Source organism: Mus caroli, unplaced genomic scaffold (assembly GCF_978045245.1).
Source record: "Mus caroli unplaced genomic scaffold, Mus_caroli_1 scaffold_7, whole genome shotgun sequence".
Classification (NCBI taxonomy): domain Eukaryota; kingdom Metazoa; phylum Chordata; class Mammalia; order Rodentia; family Muridae; genus Mus; species Mus caroli.
Genome location: NW_028227262.1, coordinates 32,195,981 through 32,213,421, shown reverse-complemented (window position 1 = coordinate 32,213,421; position 17,441 = coordinate 32,195,981). Strand labels below are relative to the sequence as shown.

General features: G+C 44.3%; 1 protein-coding gene across 1 annotated transcript in view; it reads right to left on the bottom strand.

The window, feature by feature from the left end:
- Positions 1-16,982, bottom strand: part of Alox5 (arachidonate 5-lipoxygenase) — a 47,539-nt gene extending 30,557 nt beyond the window's left edge. The window contains exons 1-3 of the mRNA XM_021165878.3: positions 16,693-16,982; positions 9,964-10,162; positions 4,431-4,512 (exon numbers count right to left, since the gene is read on the bottom strand). Of these exons, the coding sequence (XP_021021537.1) occupies positions 4,431-4,512; positions 9,964-10,162; positions 16,693-16,842 (431 nt within the window). The 5' untranslated portion in view covers positions 16,843-16,982. The remainder of the gene's footprint in view (positions 1-4,430; positions 4,513-9,963; positions 10,163-16,692) is intronic.
- Between the last annotated feature and the right edge of the window lie 459 nt (positions 16,983-17,441).

Sequence of the window (17,441 nt, the reverse complement as noted above, 5' to 3'; positions counted from 1 at the left end):
AGAACAGTAATCATGTGGTTATTAGAACAGTAATCATGCATATAGGAATTTTAGAGTAGACATATGTATTAGGTGTCTTTTTCATCACTGTGACTTCAATACAACTTCAGGGCAGAAAGTTATGTTTTGTTCAGTTTGAGAGATCTTGTCCATTCTGGTGGGATGGGTGAGGTGTAATAGAGCCATCCACATCTTGGTGGGGAAGGGGAGGTGTAAGAGAGCCATTCACATCATGGCAGTCCACGAAGTGGAGAAAGGGGAATGCCAGAGGTCCTTGCTTTCCCCCTTTCTCCCTGAGTTAGATCTAGGACTCTAGGGTTGTAGGATGGAGCCACTCACGTTCAAGTTGGGTCTTTCTCGCTCACTTAATTCTCTCTGGAGCTTGCAGGTACACTGACCTGCATGTGCTTCTCCAGTCTAGATGGCAGTGGACAGTAACCATCGGAACATATGACTTCCTTTTTAATAGGTACATAATCAAGAGTGTGGTTGCTGGGCAACATAATTACTCTATTTGTTAGTTTGGGGAATTACTAAGCCATTTTCCAAAGCAGTTGCACCATTTAACATTCTCAACAGTGGTATATGAGTGTTGTAATTTCACCAAAATTTGTAATAATATGACTTTTTGATTCTTGCTGCTGTACTGGGCTTGAATTAGCATTTTCCAGACAACTAATGTAGCACCTGACTTTTTATATGTTTACCCAGTTATATGTTTTTCTTGGAGAAATGTCCATTTCTTTGGACTTTGAGTTCTTACCCCTTTTAAAATTGTATTTTTGAGCAGAATTTGAAGGAAGAGCCAACCAATGATTGGCCCACTTGAGACCCATGCCATGAGAGGGACCTCACCCCTGACACTATTCATGATATTCTGATATACTTTTAGACAGGATCCTACATAACTGTCATCAGAGGGAGTTCACCCAGCAACTGATTGAAACTGATACAGAGACCCACAGACAAACATTAAGTGGAACTTGGGAAATCCTGCAGAAGATGGGGAGGAAGAATTGTAGGAGCCTGAAGAGTTAAGGACACTACACCAAAACCCACAGAATCAACTAACGTGGGCCCATAAGGACTCATAGAGACTGAAACGCCAACCAGAGAGCACACATAGGATACATGTAGGCCCTCTGCACATATGTAATAGTTGTGCAGCTGGGTCTTCATATGAGACTACTAAAGTGGGAGCATTGGCTGTCTCTGACTACACTGCCTGCCTTTGGATCCCTTTCCCCTAACTGGGCTGCCTTGTCTAGCCTCTATAGGAGAAGTTGGGTTTAATCTTATTGCAACTTGATATGCCAAAGCTGATTAATTTCCATTGGAGGCCTGCCCTTTTCTGAGAAGAAGGGGAGTAGGAGTGAGGGGTGGGGAGAGAAGATGAGAGAGAGGAACTGGGAGGAGAAAAGGGAGGGGAAGATGTGATTGGGATGTAAAGTAAGTAAATAACTTCATAAAAAATAAAATTGTATTATTTCTTTCTTGAGTTTTAAGAATTCTTTATATAGTTTGGACACAAGTCTTTAGTCAAATAAATGTTCTGCAAATATTCTTTCTCATTCTGTGGGTTCTTTGTGTGTAGGTATGTTTGTGTGCACAAGTGTATCCATTCTTGCAGAGGCCAGAGGACAACTCAGCTGTCATATTTTAGGAGCCATCAACCTGGTTTTTGAAATATGCTTTCTCTCTAGATAGGTGCTCACCAAGTAGGCTAGGATGGCTGGTTAGAGGACCCCAGGGATCTACCTGTCTCTTCATCCTCAGCACTATGATCACACATATATGTTACTATGTCTGAATGTGTATGTGTGTGTGTGCGAGTGTGCGAGTGTGTGTGTGTGTGTGTGTGTGTGTGTGTGAATGTAGAGGACAGAGGTTGATTGGATGTCTTTGGTCACTCTCCACTTTATTTCTTCAGACTGGATCTCTTCACTGAACCTGGATTCACTGATTTAGCTAGACTGGCTGACCAGTGAGCCCTGATATTCCACCTGTCTCTGCTCCAACAGTGCTGGGGTTATAGACATGCACTGTAGCTCTGGGCTTTTAAGTGGATGCCAGAGATTGAAACTTAGGTCCTCCTTCTTGTGTGGCAGGCATTTTATTTGCTGGGTTGTCTCTGCAGCTCCCACAGTTTTTTTTTTTTTTTTTAAATGTGGACTCTGGGGTTGGACTCAGCTCCTTCTGCTCATTAGGCAAATACTTCCCCAACAGTCTTTCATTTTCTTCATGGGGTTCTTTGAAACATAAAAGCCTGAATCTTTGGTGATGCCAAGTCATCCAATTTTTCTCTTGCTATGTGTGATGTGGTGTCCTGTCTCAGAAACCCTTTGCCAACTCAAAGCCATGGATGCTTACTCTTGTATTTTCACAGGATTAAATGGTTTTAATTCCACCTTTTAGGTAATCAATTTGGTGTTAGGTAAGGATCCAACGTCATGTACTTTGTACATGTGTGCACAATGTCATGTTTGTTTGTACTTTGGCTATCTAGTTTCCTTGGCACCATTTATATCAAAGGTTATTCTTTACATACAGATTTGTCTTGCTGATCCCACCACATTCAATTCACCATAAGTATAAGGGGTTTTTCCCCCTGGACTTGGAAGTCTATGTCATTGCTCATGATATGGCTACATTATGTCATTGTTCATGATACGGCTACATTTCGTCCGAATATTATGATTATGCAGAAATCTGGATGTTGGGAAATATAGCTTCTCTAACTTAGTTTTCCTATTTTCAAAATTGGTCTGGTAACTTTGTATGCCTTGTATTTCCATATGAATTTGAGGACCATCTTGTCAATCTTGCTTTAAAAAACACTAGCTGGGATTTTAACAGCGATTGCATTGGATCTCCATCATCCGTCATTCCTGGGAGAAGGATTGCCACTTTAGCAAAGCTAAGGGGACATGAGATATTTTCCACTCACTTAGATTTTCTTTATTCTTTTCAACTGTGTTCTAGGGTTTTGTTGCTAGTCTTACAATGCTTTTGTTAAACAACCTAATAAATATTCTATTGATTTTGAACTTACTGTAAGTAGATTTTTTTCTTCTTTTGTTATAATATATCCAATTTTTTATTTAGTTTCTATCTCATAACCTTGCTAACTTATTAGTTTTTCATAAATAATTAAATTTTGGTGAATTTATTAGTTATATAAAAGACTGTGCCATCTATGAAAGGTGATTGTGTAAAACATTTTCTTCTTCTTTCCTAGCTGACCAAATAGACCCTTCAGTGAAATATCGATCAGAAGCAGCACAAGTGGGTGTCCTATCATTTCTAGATCTTGTGGAAAAGCACTTTGTCTTGGGAGTTTTCCATAGACGTTCTGTATTGTGTTGAGGACATTCTCTTCAGTTCCAGTATTTTGAATGTTTCATTATGAAAGAATGTTGAGTTTTCTCAAATTCCTTTTTGTGTATGTATATTATATATTTTATATATGTGTATAAGTACATTGGTTCATTTTTGACATATATATTAGATTAACAAAGTTTTGAATGTTCAAAAGCCCTGTATTCCTAGGGAAAACCTTATTTGTTAATACCATATGAACTTGGCTTGCTAATATTGTGTAGAAAATAATTGCAGTTGTATTCTTGTGAGGTATTTGTGTATTGCTTTATTTTTTAATGATGTCTTTGCCTAGTTTTTGTACAACATTGGTTCCATACAATGTGTTGGAAAATATTGCCTTTTCACCTATTTGGGGCAAATATATATAAGATTGATATTAATTCCTTAATGTTTGCTAGAACTTACTCATGAAGCTACCCAAGCTTTTATTTATAGGACATCTGAAAATTGTTAATTCAATTATATTGCATGGGATTGGCTTATTCAGATCCTCTATTTCCTTAAAAATATTGTATTGTGTTTGTGGTATGTATGTGGGTGTCTGTGTGTATCTATGTTCAGGCATGCACACACAACACTGTGTGTGGAGGTCAGAGGTCAACTTTTGGGAGCTGGTGATGGCTTTTCACCTTTTGGGGTTGTTTTTACTACTGGGCTCTGTATTCCAGGCTGACTGCTCTTTGTCACCACCACCATCTTTCTAGTAGTGCTAGGATTACATCCTTATGTTTAATTTGAATAATTTGGACCCTTTTTTCTTGATCTCGTGTAGTGACTTTTCGATGCTGTTGTAGATTATGTATCACTTTTATAGTTAAAATATTACATGAAGACATACATAGTTGAGGCAGCCCATACAATAATGAGAAAGGCGACTCACTCTCTTGGACCCATTCTCCCCAAGGAGTCTTTTCCTTGACCCCCTTCACTCTGACTGCCTGAAGGCGGAGGTAATATGATGGTCCATGTGCCCTCAGCAAGCTTGTTTCCTACCATGGTCCTCTTACAGGAGGGGCTACTCATGCCGCTTGGTCCACATCACAACTCACCGATACTGTTTTTGCCGTGCCTCCAGTTCTTTACGTCTGTGCTGCTTGAGGATGTGAATTTGGTCATCTCGGGCCAATTTTGCTGCAGAGGAAGGACAAATATGAGAGCATCCTGAGGAAGAGCAACAATGTCCACACAATGCCCCGTGGTCAGGTTTTCCCAGCCTTTTCCATTAGCCTTCAACATGCTGCTTATGCAGGAATCCTGGGGCCCTTGGTCTAGACCTGTCTGCTAAGACAAGCTGAGAGGTATTTTGTGGGGTTTATTAGATACCCTTGTTTTGTTTAGATTTTTTGGGTTTTTTTTGTTTGTTTGTGTGTTTGTTTGAGACAAGATCTCATGAAACTCGGCTGACCTGGAACTTTCTATTTACCCAAAGCTGGCTGTGAACTCCCGATTTTCTTACTTCTGCCTTCCAAGTGCTGGGATTATAAGTTATACACCTCATGCCAGGCTTTGGTGGATATTAATAAGCCACTTTAGAGTGATCCAATAACTGTTATTTTGAGATATTGAGGTAAAAGAGCAGCTGACTTTCATACCGCCAGAGAAAACAGCAGGACTCATGGTTCATGCTTTTAAGTCCATTTGGTTGCTTCATGGAGAAATGTATGCTGTAAGTCCCAATATGCAAGACACTGTCCAGTCCCTTGTGCTATTTACACAGAAGACAGTTTCTACTCTAAAACAAATGTGCTCATCTAGGCTGTGAAGGTATGTAAAAGAGATACAGCAGGCATGGACTTGGGATCTGTGGCTTAAAGTCATGTGCCCCAGAGCAAGCTACCTTGACTGCCTCATATAAAATGTAGATGATAACGCCTACTTCTTGGAATCTTAGGAGGATGTTCATGTAAGAACATTGTAAAGCATTCTACAAAGCATTGGTCCTCTTGTGTGTCTAGTATTTGAGAATAATGGTTATTATGTCTTACCCCCATAATGGGTAACCCATAACCTCAAGGTTTTCCTGCCTGCCTGCAAGCCTGAGAGTCACAGCATTTTGTCACTTGGCCTGTCATGCCATCTGCCATTTCAGAAGCTTTGGCAAGTTGCTAAAGGCCCTTTCTCAGAGCATTCAGCACAAATGAAATGGTAATCAGCTATACTGTAATCTAAGGTAAATCCAGCAAACACACAGGGTTGCAAGTAAGAATCTGAAAAGGTGATTATAATATATACTGTATTATTCTGTACTGCAGTGTACTGTAGTATACTATACTCCCTAGCTACCTGAGTAAAATATTTAATTGCACTAAACATTTATATTTTGAACAACCTATTAAAATTAATGGAAAAGTTAAATAAAAAACATGAAAAATTACAAGTCATTTTTTTATTTCATTAGGCTTAGCAACTACAAGATGATTCTTTCGAGGCGCTGTGAATGGTTCCCAGGCACCAACTCTCAGTTCTCGTTTCCCTTACAGCAGACCCATTCCCCTCAGTTCTCAGAAAACCCCAGAGCTCTCTAGGTCACTGTATGTCCAGCCTCGAGTATAGAAGTGATCCCAAAGGGGAGGGTCAAGACAACAGAGCAGGATCAATAGCCCTGAGGTTGAGGTGAGTCTAAACTGTGGCAATGCCTATTGTCAATGACTGTGCTAGACACTGTTGTGAACATTTGACATTTTCTTTGCTAAATGCCTTAGATGGCCAGAATATTCCTTGGACATCTTGACTCTAAGACGATTTTTTTAACCTGCATTTGGTATGAATAGAGTTCCAAGGAACTCAAAACAAGTTGAACCAAGAGACTGACTCAGTCTCCCTAGTTATGAGACTCCGGCTAATAATGGATGGGACTTCCCAGGCAGTAGGATGACAGATTCAGCTGCTTCTGAACTGAGTCTGGCAGAACCCATCCCCAGGGGCTCAAATGAGCTCTGGAACGAACCATTTGTACACACATATGCTATAGCTGCTGGGACCACATTGGTAGTCCTATCACTTTTATGATTACTGAGGTGAAGGGGTAAAATACTAGATGTAGGCCATCATGTGGCGTGTCAGAAGCTATCTAGGAGGGGCTAAGGCTATTGGATGACTTTCCTGGAGATGGCTTACTGATTTTTTTGCACGGTTTGCGATGGGTGAGCTCTGGGAGGTGAAGTCCCAAAAGACTCATCGCAGAATGGCTTCTTGCGAATGATACACCGCTCCTGTCACTATTATACAGTCTAACAACTTCAGGCATCAGGGCACGCTATTGGGCAAATTTCCTGCAGATCAACATGAAGATGGACTTTCATGAATTAATGCTGTTTAAATGAATGAATGACTTTATATTTTATATAGAACTCATGATCCGACTTAAATAATTTTAGGAAGAAGGTTCCAAGAAAGTTGTTTTGCTAGAAAGATATAATAAAGTTAGAATCAAGAATAGAATGTACCCACTCCTCATAATAGCAAGTAAAGGCTGCATAATAAGACATACAATGAGCTTTCATAACTATGCTAAAAAGAGAAATAAGGCTTGAGACAAATTTGGGTTCAAGGAAATACATTCAGGTCCAAGGATGAAGCCACAGGTGTGCACTATGGTAAGACCAGGCCGTGTAAAAACTGCTGCTTTGAGCTTATAATGAGTATGAGACACTGCTTTGAGCTTGTTTTTGATAGTACTAACTGTGCTGGGTTTCAAGAGAGAGGGCTTCAAGGCCAGAGATCATCAGTGTTTTGGCCTTCATCCAACTCTGTGGCCCACCCCAGTTTGCTCCTCTAAGGCTGAGCAGGCCCCCAGCAGTGGTGGGAAATGGGGCCACTTGTGGGGTGGGAAATCTTCTTGCCACATTGTTCAAGGCATTGTTGTGCCATGCAGGTTAATCATGGTTCCAAATCCTTTGGCATTCTTTAAATTGAGATATTTTGGTGTTCTTTCCCCTCAAGGTTGGGCAGTGGAGTTACACTATACTGGTTCCAGGCACAGGCCTGGATCCTGGTGGCATCTGTTCTCTGTTTCTTGGAATACTTCCTCTTAGAAGTGAGCTACCAAGGGGTCTGCAACCCTATAGGAGGAACAACAATATGAACTAACCAGTACCCCCAGAGCTCGTGTCTCTAGCTGCATATGTAGCAGAAAATGGCCTAGTTGGCCATCATTGGGAGGAGAGGTTCCTTGGGTTTGCAAACTTTATATGCCCCAGTACAGGGGAACGCCAGGGCCAAGAAGTAGGAGTGGATGGGTAGGGGAGCAGGGGGGGGGGGGAGGGTATAGGGGACTTTCGGGATAGCATTCGAAATGTAAATGAAGAAAATATCTAATAAAAAAGAAGAAGAAGAAGAAGAAAGAAGTGAGCTACCATGTAAGAAATGAGGCTACCCTGAGTCCCTCATGTTGTGAGACTCCTTAAAAATGGAGTGTTATGCAGAGACGGAGGCCATGAAGGAGAAGAACCACCTTCAAGGTGAAGCTTGCAGTCCATTGAGTTAATGGCACACAGGACACAGACCAAGTACTTGGCAGATCCCTTCCAAGGTTCTAGACCTACATGATCGCTAGCCAAGTTAAACGACTGATTAAAGCTATGATGGTCGGTTACCAGCTGTGGTTAATGGAAGTTGTCAGCCAGATTGTGTCCCTGAAGACTCCCTTTCCATTTTATCTTGTCAATAAAGCTGATAAGAATGGATATCATCAATGGGCTTCCTATTAGAGTTAGCTCTGGGGACAGAGCAGAGGGGAGGTGTGTGTGGTGAGGGTGGGGCTGTTGTGTCTTCTCCATTCTGCTTTTCCTCATCTCCAGGGATGTCCACTTCTCTACTGAGGTCACAGCTCTGCATGGACTCATAAGATAGAGGCTATTAAAATGCCATCCTACTACATTGTTCTCAAACTCTTCCTCTCTCCCAGCTCATCAGGATTGGCCAAACTGCCGACCCTCCATACAGAAATGGCCCCTCTGAACATTTTCACACCTTCTTGAAGTCCCTCTCTCAACACCTCCTCAAATCATCCTAATCTGCCTGTGTTATCATTCATGTTCCTGTGCAAAGCTACAGACTCTCTAGGCAGAAAAGATTTCCCCACTGAGATCTTGGGTGGGGCAGACAGAAAATAGATTCTAAGGCCTGCTAAACCCTGGGTTAAGAGAAGCACTCTTCCTTGTTCTAGCCACAGGATGACTTAAGCGATCTGTGGGCGAGTGGGTGAGTGTGTGTGTGGGGTGTCCCACTGAGCTTGGGGGAGGGGTGATAAAAATCTTTCTAAACTCAAGTATCCAAGTCAAAAGGTTTCCCAGAATTTGGTGTAAGTCAAGTTAAACATCAAGGACAGTGAGCCAAAGGACCCTAGAGGATCATTGTCCTCCTCCTCCTCCTCCTCCTCCTCCTCCTCCTCCTCCTCCTCCTCCTCCTCCTCCTCCTCCTCCTCCTCCTCCTCCTCCTCCTCCTCCTCCTCTTCTTCTTCTTCTTCTTCTTCTTCTTCTTCTTCTTCTTCTTCTTCTTCTTCTTCTTCTCTTCTCTTCCTCCTCCTCCTCTTCCTCCTCCTCCTTCCTCTTCTTCCCCTTCTTCTTCCCCTCTGTCTTATTTTTCTATCAAAATGGTGGTGGTTTAATTATCAATCTCATCTTGTCTGCCCCTCCCAACTGTGAAGATGAACCACGGCAGAAGATCCTTATCTGAGAGGTGCTCATTGCTGTCATAAGCATCAGCAGTCATCTTCACTGCAGTGGCTGTCGGCAGACTGAAAGCGAAGTCAAGGGTCACGACTACAAGATAGAAGTTTGCCAAGGCTTAGTTTGACCCATTCATATAAGCAGCTAGTGTGAAATGGTGCCACTCAGAGGGGGTGAGGGGTGTCACTCAGAGGAAGGTGAGGGGGGAGTGCAAACAACCTTAGCTGACCTTTGACATCTTCCTTCTCTTACCCTCTGTGGGAGTGGGGTCTGAAAAGGAATGGCCTCTTATGGAAGTACCAAGTTGGACCCTGCATATCTAGGATCTTGGGAGGCTAAATCAGCAGAACTGAAAGTTCAAGGCCAGCCTGAGCTATGTAGTGAAACTGAGGCTTTGTTTCAAAGCAAACAAATAAAACAGGGGGTAGTGAACTCCAGCTTGCCTCTGGTCCCTAGAGCTGGCATTATATTGTCAATCTTAGTCCAAACCTTTAGTGTCCAGGCCTTCAGGAGGGGTCCTATGGCCCTGAACACCTCCCCACTCCCCTGTCTTAGAGAGGACAGTCAGAGAATTTGGCTTAGGAGGCCATGTGCTAACCAGCAGCGCTCCCCATTTGCAGGACTCTTGTCACAGGTGCCTGTTAAGAGGCTCTCACTACCTAGTGGCCTGTCTCCCCACCTTTCCAGGACAGTGTTCAGAGGGAAGCCACAGTTGGTTTGACTCCTCAGGCTATTAACTCTGCTCTAGAGCTCGTTAGAGCAGAGGAAGATCTCATCTCCCATGAGGGAACAAGATACAGAGGTGTGCTCTACCCAAGAGGGAATTCTCATGCCCAGAAATAGAGCTCTCTGAGAAAGGGAGACTTTCTGGTTTCCAGGAAGCCTACGAGTGTCAGGGGTCCAAGCAGCTTACCACGTCCATCCCTCAGGACAATCTCGCCCTCGCCTGTGATCCAGCGGTAACATGGGAACTCGATGTAGTCCCCGTGGGGTGTCTTCAGTGTGATGTACTTCAGGTACCAGTCATCGTGGAGCCAGTATTTGCGCTTCTCAATTTTGACTAGGTAGATCTCGCCCAGCTCCTCATCCACCGTGACATCGTAGGAGTCCACCTGGGCAGGAAAACAGGACAATCAGCCACCACTGCCTCCTGGGCCTGAATACTGATGCTGTGGACAACCCTCCTTCCTCAATGTGTTGCTCTAGCACAGCAGATACTTGAGTTAAGTGATAGAAAATGGCAGTTCAAGATCATTCTAACGGTTGCCTTCATGAGAAGAAGGTCTTCCTTAGAAGGAAAGCAGAAACCTGTACAGTTAGACCCGGTTCGCCACCTCAAACATCCAGTCACTCCATCTGACTTCCCTAGCCTAACTCTCTTTCTTTATCACATGTTTTCCATACAATTTAGTGTGTAAGCTGTGGACTCCCACTGCCTTTGTGAGTTTTCTTTTGGTCTTAAGTAACATATGACACGCATTGCTGCATTAGGCAAATTTGTCCACTTTTCTCCTATTATTTTTGGCTTCTGCTAATTTAATTCCCAAGCTTGACTTATCTAAAATGGGACAAGGAAGTTTTTCTTTCTATATAATTAATTTTTATAGCTGATGATAATCATAAGTTTGTGAAGTACGATATGACCTCTCCATATAAGTATAGAAAAAACACTGGCAAACCAGGGTAATTGACATTTCTGTTACCTCAAATACCCATCTAAGAAACATTAAAAATTTTCTCTTCAGACTTTGAAATATACAAAAATCATTATGAGTTATTGTCACTGTACCGTGCCATGAAAAATTAAAGCATATGTCTCCTATCTAACTTTATTTTGGTGCCTACTCTCAACACCACCACCCCTACTCCTTCCTGGATGCTACGGACTGTGACTCTTGTCTCTATTTCTATGTGATCAGTTTTTGAGCTGAAGACATTCCTGTGTCACTGGAGCCCATCTGTGTAAAGTTAGGGTCCAGGGTCTTGCAGGAGGTGAGGCTACCTAAATTAATGAAGAGATTCCTTAAGAATCTTGGCTAAAGATATATGAACGAGTATTCATATGAATGAGTACAGAGAATATAGTGTATATGAATGCAATGGAATATTGTTCAGTCTCAAACATGTACATATGAGGATGTGTGTGTGTGTAGGACAGTGGGCAACCTTGGATGTCATTCCTCAGGCACTATCACCCCCTACACCAAGTCAATGTCTCTTACTGGCCTAGAACTGACTAAGAAGGTTAGGCTGGCTATCCAGAAAAACTCAGAGATCCGCCTCTCTCCTTTGTCTCAGAACTGGAATTATAATGTAGCCCCAGGATTACTGGCTTTTAAAAAAATATGGGGTCTAAGGATCAAACTTGGGTCCTTGTGCTTGCATGGTGAACACTTGACTGCCTGAGTATCACCCCAGCTGTGTTTCTTCATCTTTTAAGAAGAGATAACAGCTGGCTTGCAGCATCATTGAGAAATCAGAGTGGCGGGATACTTGAGTAGCTACCATCTCCAAGGGCATAGTCCACTAGGTATATATATTAGAACTAGCTATGACCAGCCTGAGCCATCCCTTTGCACTGCAATTCATTCATAGCTCCAAGTGCCTGTGGAGTGAGAGAAACACTCTATGTGTTCAAGCCCTGGACTTGGTGGATGGGGAACTCTTGTAAGGACAAGGGACAGTGGGAGGGACTTATTTATAGTGCATGCAGAGGAGAGGGAAGTCAGCCTGTGGTCAAGACCAAAGGGCAGCCACCAAGAATGCCTGGACCCAGCCCCAGAGCAGCTGCTTCAGAGGAAGTGGTTTTCCTGTGGCATTGAGAGACTAGAGAGGACGGTCTTGAGGGTTGGAAGGATGACATCAGGGGTGAATGAAGAGAAGACACCCATTCTAAAGTAATGAGAAAGATCTGAGGAGAAAGCCATGTACTTTGAGGCCATCTATGCAGCTACAACTGGTGACCTGTAAGAAAGACACTGAGCAGCTGGGTGGTGGTGGTGCATGCCTTGAATCCCAGCACTTGGGAGGCAGAGACAGATGAATCTCTGTGAGTGCGAGGGCAGCATGGTCTACAGAGCTGCAATTCTAAGACAGCCAGGGCTAGACAGAGAAATCCTGTCTCAAAAAAATCCAACCAAACTAAATTAAACCAAACCAAACAAAGCAAGCAAGCAAACAAACAAACAAACAAAACAAACAAAACAAACAAAAGACAGACATACAGAAACAGTAGCTTTTCTGGGGGAGGGGAGGCTGACTCTTTAGCACACCTCTAGTATAGTCACAGGAAATGGGACCTTAGAGGTCCTTAACTCCACCTGGCTGGGGACCGCAGAACTGCACTGGATGAGACCATTGTGCAATCTTAGAGGGACTTAATCGGTAGGATCTTCCAAAGAAGATGGAGGTCAGGCCTGTAGTCTGGCTTATCTCTTGTCAGCCCAGAGACCTTGCTGCTCTGCCCTCAGGCCTGGATGTGACAGGAGATAAACAAGAGTTGAGGGGTTCAGTTAGAACCCCAGAAGTCTTAGAGATAAAGTATGTTGTTTGTGGGTCTAGAGTTCCAGAGTGTATTTAGAACAAGATCACAGAAAGCAGAGAGAGGCTTCCCTCCAGGAAAATACAGGGTGATAGGTGGTGTCTCACAAAAAGAAGGCCTCAGAAGGGCATGTGGAGCCACCAAATGTGCTGACCTTTTCTGTCCTTGTTTATGGTTGAGTGTGTTGTCTATGTCCTTGACATACTGAGTTCTTTATGGTGGACACTATAAAGGGGGCTTGGTCCAGGTGCTCAGGAAATGCTGCACATGTAAATGTTGATGTGGACAGTCACTCCATTTTACAGGTGTATCTGAGACTCAGAGAGCAGGTAGTGATGTGTTAGTGAGTGACTGACCACCTCAGAGGTACAGAGAGCAGAGAGGAGTGGGCAGGAGATTTCAGATACGGGGAGCTGGCAGAACAATATTCTCAATTCAGGGAATTCACACAGAGGAGGACATGGCTAGAACACAGATCTCAAGACAGAGATGCCACTGCATTGGTCAGAAAGCTGGGGAGAGACACAAGAAGAATGTAGTTCACTAGCCCAAGTCAGGACAACTCTGTTGTATATTTAATTTTAAAGTATCGAAACACAATCGTACATCAGTGGCAGGGATACATTCTAGAAAATGAAGTGTAAGGCAATTCTGTCATAGTGTATATTTACATGAACATAGATATATATCATACTACACACCCAGGCTACATGGTATAGCCAATTGCCCCTAAGTAATATATATGTACTGACCATTGCTGTATTGAATACATTAGGTAGCATATAGTAAGTATTTATGTGTTTAAACATACTGAATATTCCAGGAAAAATGAAATTTCAGCTCTGTCATAATCTTATAAGGACACCATCATATATGTGGACTGTTGTGACACAAACATCATCATGTGGTATATGAATATCTCAGCAAAATGGTGTTGATCAGCCTCTGAACTCTCTATCACCATTTTATAAACACTCGTCTATTCATTTACACTTCCATCTCTGCCAGAGGACAACTCAGTATTCCTCAAGCACTGTCCACCTTCAGTTATATCACTTCTCTGTAGATGGATGGAAGAGAAAATGGATCTCTCCTGGAGCGACTGCATGGCCAACTTGGCTGTCCATCTTGGATGGGGTATGAGAAACTGGTGGGAGGAGGAAGAGGCTGTAGAGCAGAGAAGGGGGTGGGAGGCTGGAGGGCAAAAGAGAGACTGGGGCAGAGGGAATGAGAGACCAAAAGGCAGCAATAAGAAGAGCAAAAGTTGCAGAGAATGAGAACACTGGGAGCAGTAGTCAAGAGGATGTAGGGACCGAAGTGGGAAAGTGAGGTTGCAGTTAGGAGACGCTGAAGGAGAGAGGTAAGGGACATTAAAGTAGAAGAGGAAGGAGAGCTTGGAGGGTGAACAGCGGGAGAGAAATTGACCATTGGGGGATAAAGGAAGGAAGAAGAGGAGGACGAAGGGCAGAGGTAGGGGAGATGGATAGTGAGGGAGAACTAGTATATGAAGGCTGATGAAGAAAGAAATGTTTGTTCCCCATCAGTATTCCCTTCCTCATGAAGAGGTACTATAGAATGTACTCTCTATAAATATAAGAATATTTGTTGGATATATTTGAGAAGCATATTACCTGTAAGATGAATTTACATGTACTGAATATGTTCAAGAACCATATACTCAGCAGGACAGCCTATCCTTAGCTTTTCAAAGTACCGTTGAGCAGTTAAAGTAGCCAACTAAGATGCACTCAAAATTTCGAGATTTGTTAGAGCTGTGCCACATTGGACTAGCTTATGGAACAAAGCCATTCTGTTCCATCTGGGTTCTCAACAGGGAAACACTGAGTGCCTGACTCTCAGGAGAATCCCATCTGCAAAGGTTCCTGACCCGAATCCCTACACAGAACTCATGTGGGAATAATGGGGGATGGGCAATAGTGGAATTATTAAAACAGGTTAGCACTGACCATTATTCGGTCGTACATTAGGAAGGGGTGCTGGAAGTGACTGGCCGGCCTTCACGGTGGCTGCTATTCATGGAAACAATGTGGCACTTTTCTAAGAACAGTGGGATAACCTTATCTTCTTAGCTAACACTTCCCTTAAGGTTTCTTTTCTACCTTTACCCAAAAGGGACATCTGGACTTTAAAGATACACTGGCCACAGAATGAGGAAGTGGCTCTGGACTGTGCAAGACAAAGTATGTAGTAACTTTGCATCAACAGGAACTTTCTCAAAGGCTGTTTTCTTTTTCTTTTTTTAAGGCTCTTTTTGCATCCAGCCAGAAGACAGCAGTTCACTTGAGCTGTGGATCCCTCCCCACAATGGAAATATGTATGCAAATCTCTCCTGAAATTTGCCTCTGGGGTTCTTGCTAAGGTGTTTAATTAATGTCACCTGAATGACTTTTCAGGTTGGGAGGCAGGACAGAAAGGCAAATGATGAACAGGACAGGCCTCTTCCTGTCCAGTCATTTATGATGGCCACATTGCCATTCTTCTCCTGGAGGAAATGACACATAAGGTGTTCTGTGCCGCACCTAGACTGAACCCACTGATAGCTAGATTTGTGGAGAAGCCCCCTGCAGTCCATTTAAAAAGAGAAAGTAATCTTTCTTCTCTTCTCCCTGTATACTGGGAGAAGCCCCAGTTACTGAAAATAAACACAAGTGCTTTAGAGGTTGCACAGGGTGTCAGCATCCCATACGGATGCCATGCTTGGTCTTTGGCAGCACCATTCTCTGGCCAACTCTGGTGAAACTGGGCAAAAGATGCCATTCTGAGGTCAACACCCAAGCTTGCTTGTTCAAGCCTGGTTAGAAGCTTGCTAATCAGGGCAAAGTACCAGGTCCCAGGATAGGGATGTAAGCATCATGCTTAGAGTTTGGGACCCAGAAAAGGGCTTAACTCTCATTTCCTTGGTTTAGGCTGGACAGATATGAAGTGAACTTTCCCTAGGAACTATCCAGTGGAAGCATATGAAATTGTCATTGTGCTTATCACAAATGGTTAATTCTAAGCAAGTTCATGTGGGTCGACTCAATAGTAAACTAAATGATAAGAAGGCAGCCTGGTAAAATCAAACCTAAGCCTAGTTTAGGATCTGGAGGTAGTAGAAGGAAGAAGAACTCCCCACCCCCACCCCAAGGGTCTGCAGCATGCCTATCTATTACAGACTCACTTACTGATCAAGTCTGATGTACTAGGCACTTAGTGGGTCACTGAAAACCATGACCTGCCTGTGTTAAGAGAAAGTCATGGGGCTAGACTTTACACACCAGCGCCATCCAAACGGAATGGTCTCCCACAGTGCCTGTGTGGGGCTGCCAGACTCCAAAGTCTGTATTTGGAGGGAAGAAAGGAAATCTTTCTTCCTTTTTTCCTTCAGAAGTTAATACTCAGGGAGGAAGTGTCCCCTCGCACGCACCCTGCTGACAGTCTTTCCAAAGGCTGCTCGGCCAGATCTTCCTTCCTTGAAATTCCTCCACTGGGGCTGGGTGCAGGAAATGTAGGGTACCTAAGTGTGGGGGGGGGCAACTCCTGGACTCATTCCTAGACCCCAAATGGGACTGGGCTCCCCCCAATGACGCATGGACCAGTTTTCAGTTTGGTAAACGGAGGTCCACAGTAGGGATAGAAGAGTGATTAAGCCCAAGTTGACTCCTGACCCTGGATCTCTGACTTACCCTGGACTTACACTGTCTACACAAAATGGCTAGCTGTCGAACAGGGCTTTCTATGCTTTGCAGTGGTACTGGACTCTGGGGCACTGGGACCTCAGAACTCACTAGTGAAGGGGCCTCTCACAAATTCTGGGTCCTGTTGGTGAAAGTTTGTGCCTTCTCTCACATAAGAGGCCAGCCACATCAGTCCCCCACATTGGAAGTCATTTGTCCCTTAAGATACCCGAGTCATCAGGAAGCCTAGGATGCCTCACTTGCCCTGGCATGCACCGACTCTGGCGCTGCATTAGATTCCCAGATGCGCTCACAAAGGATCTCAGGCGCGCTGGGACAGACAGTTCTCAGGTGCCTGCCTGTCCTGCCCCGCCGCCCTCCCGCTCTTTGCTGCCAGCCGTCGGTCCCAAGCGCTCATTCTCACCGCCCCACGTTCGAAGTCATTGTAGAATGCCTTGTCCAGCAGATGCTTCTCGCTGCAGCCCGCAGAGCCAATGAGGCTGAGGTAGATGTAGTCGTCGGTGCCCGCGAACCACTGGCTGCCGGTGGCCACGGTGACCGTGTAGGAGGGCATGGCTCCAGGCAAGTGAGTGCTGCTGGCGTGGGCGCAGGAGCCCGCGAAGCTCGGCGTGGCAGCCCACCAACTTCTTGACCCTGCTACTCGCGGCAGCTCCCTGCCACAGTGGCCAGCAGCTGGCCAGCCTCGCGCTTGGGTCCGGCCCCGCCCTGGGACCGGCCCTACCTTCTGGCGCTGGCTCCGCCCCTGTCTCTGGCCAGTCCCGGACACAGCACCTTCCAACGCATCCTTCTCTCCTGTGGCACTGGCTGGACAGTAATCTCTGATAGGCGGAGGCCCTTGTTTTCTGTGCCCCATCTCTACCTAGCTTTTATCCCTCATTCACTTTTGCTTTCATTAGTCAGTTAATCCCATATTACTTTATGGCTTCCTGCCTCTTCAGTGTCCCTCACTGACAGCTCAAGAACTACCTGTGTCCTCATTCAGTTGCAGCACACAGCATATTCAATGGTTACACTTAGAGCAGGGGGTCTGAAGCCCACAAGGAGAGCACCTGTAGCTGATGCCGCCGTGGACCCCAAGGAAACTTGAATGTTGGTTTCTTCACAAAATGAGTAAACCTTCTCTCTCTGGGCAAGGTACTGGGAGGGGTGGGG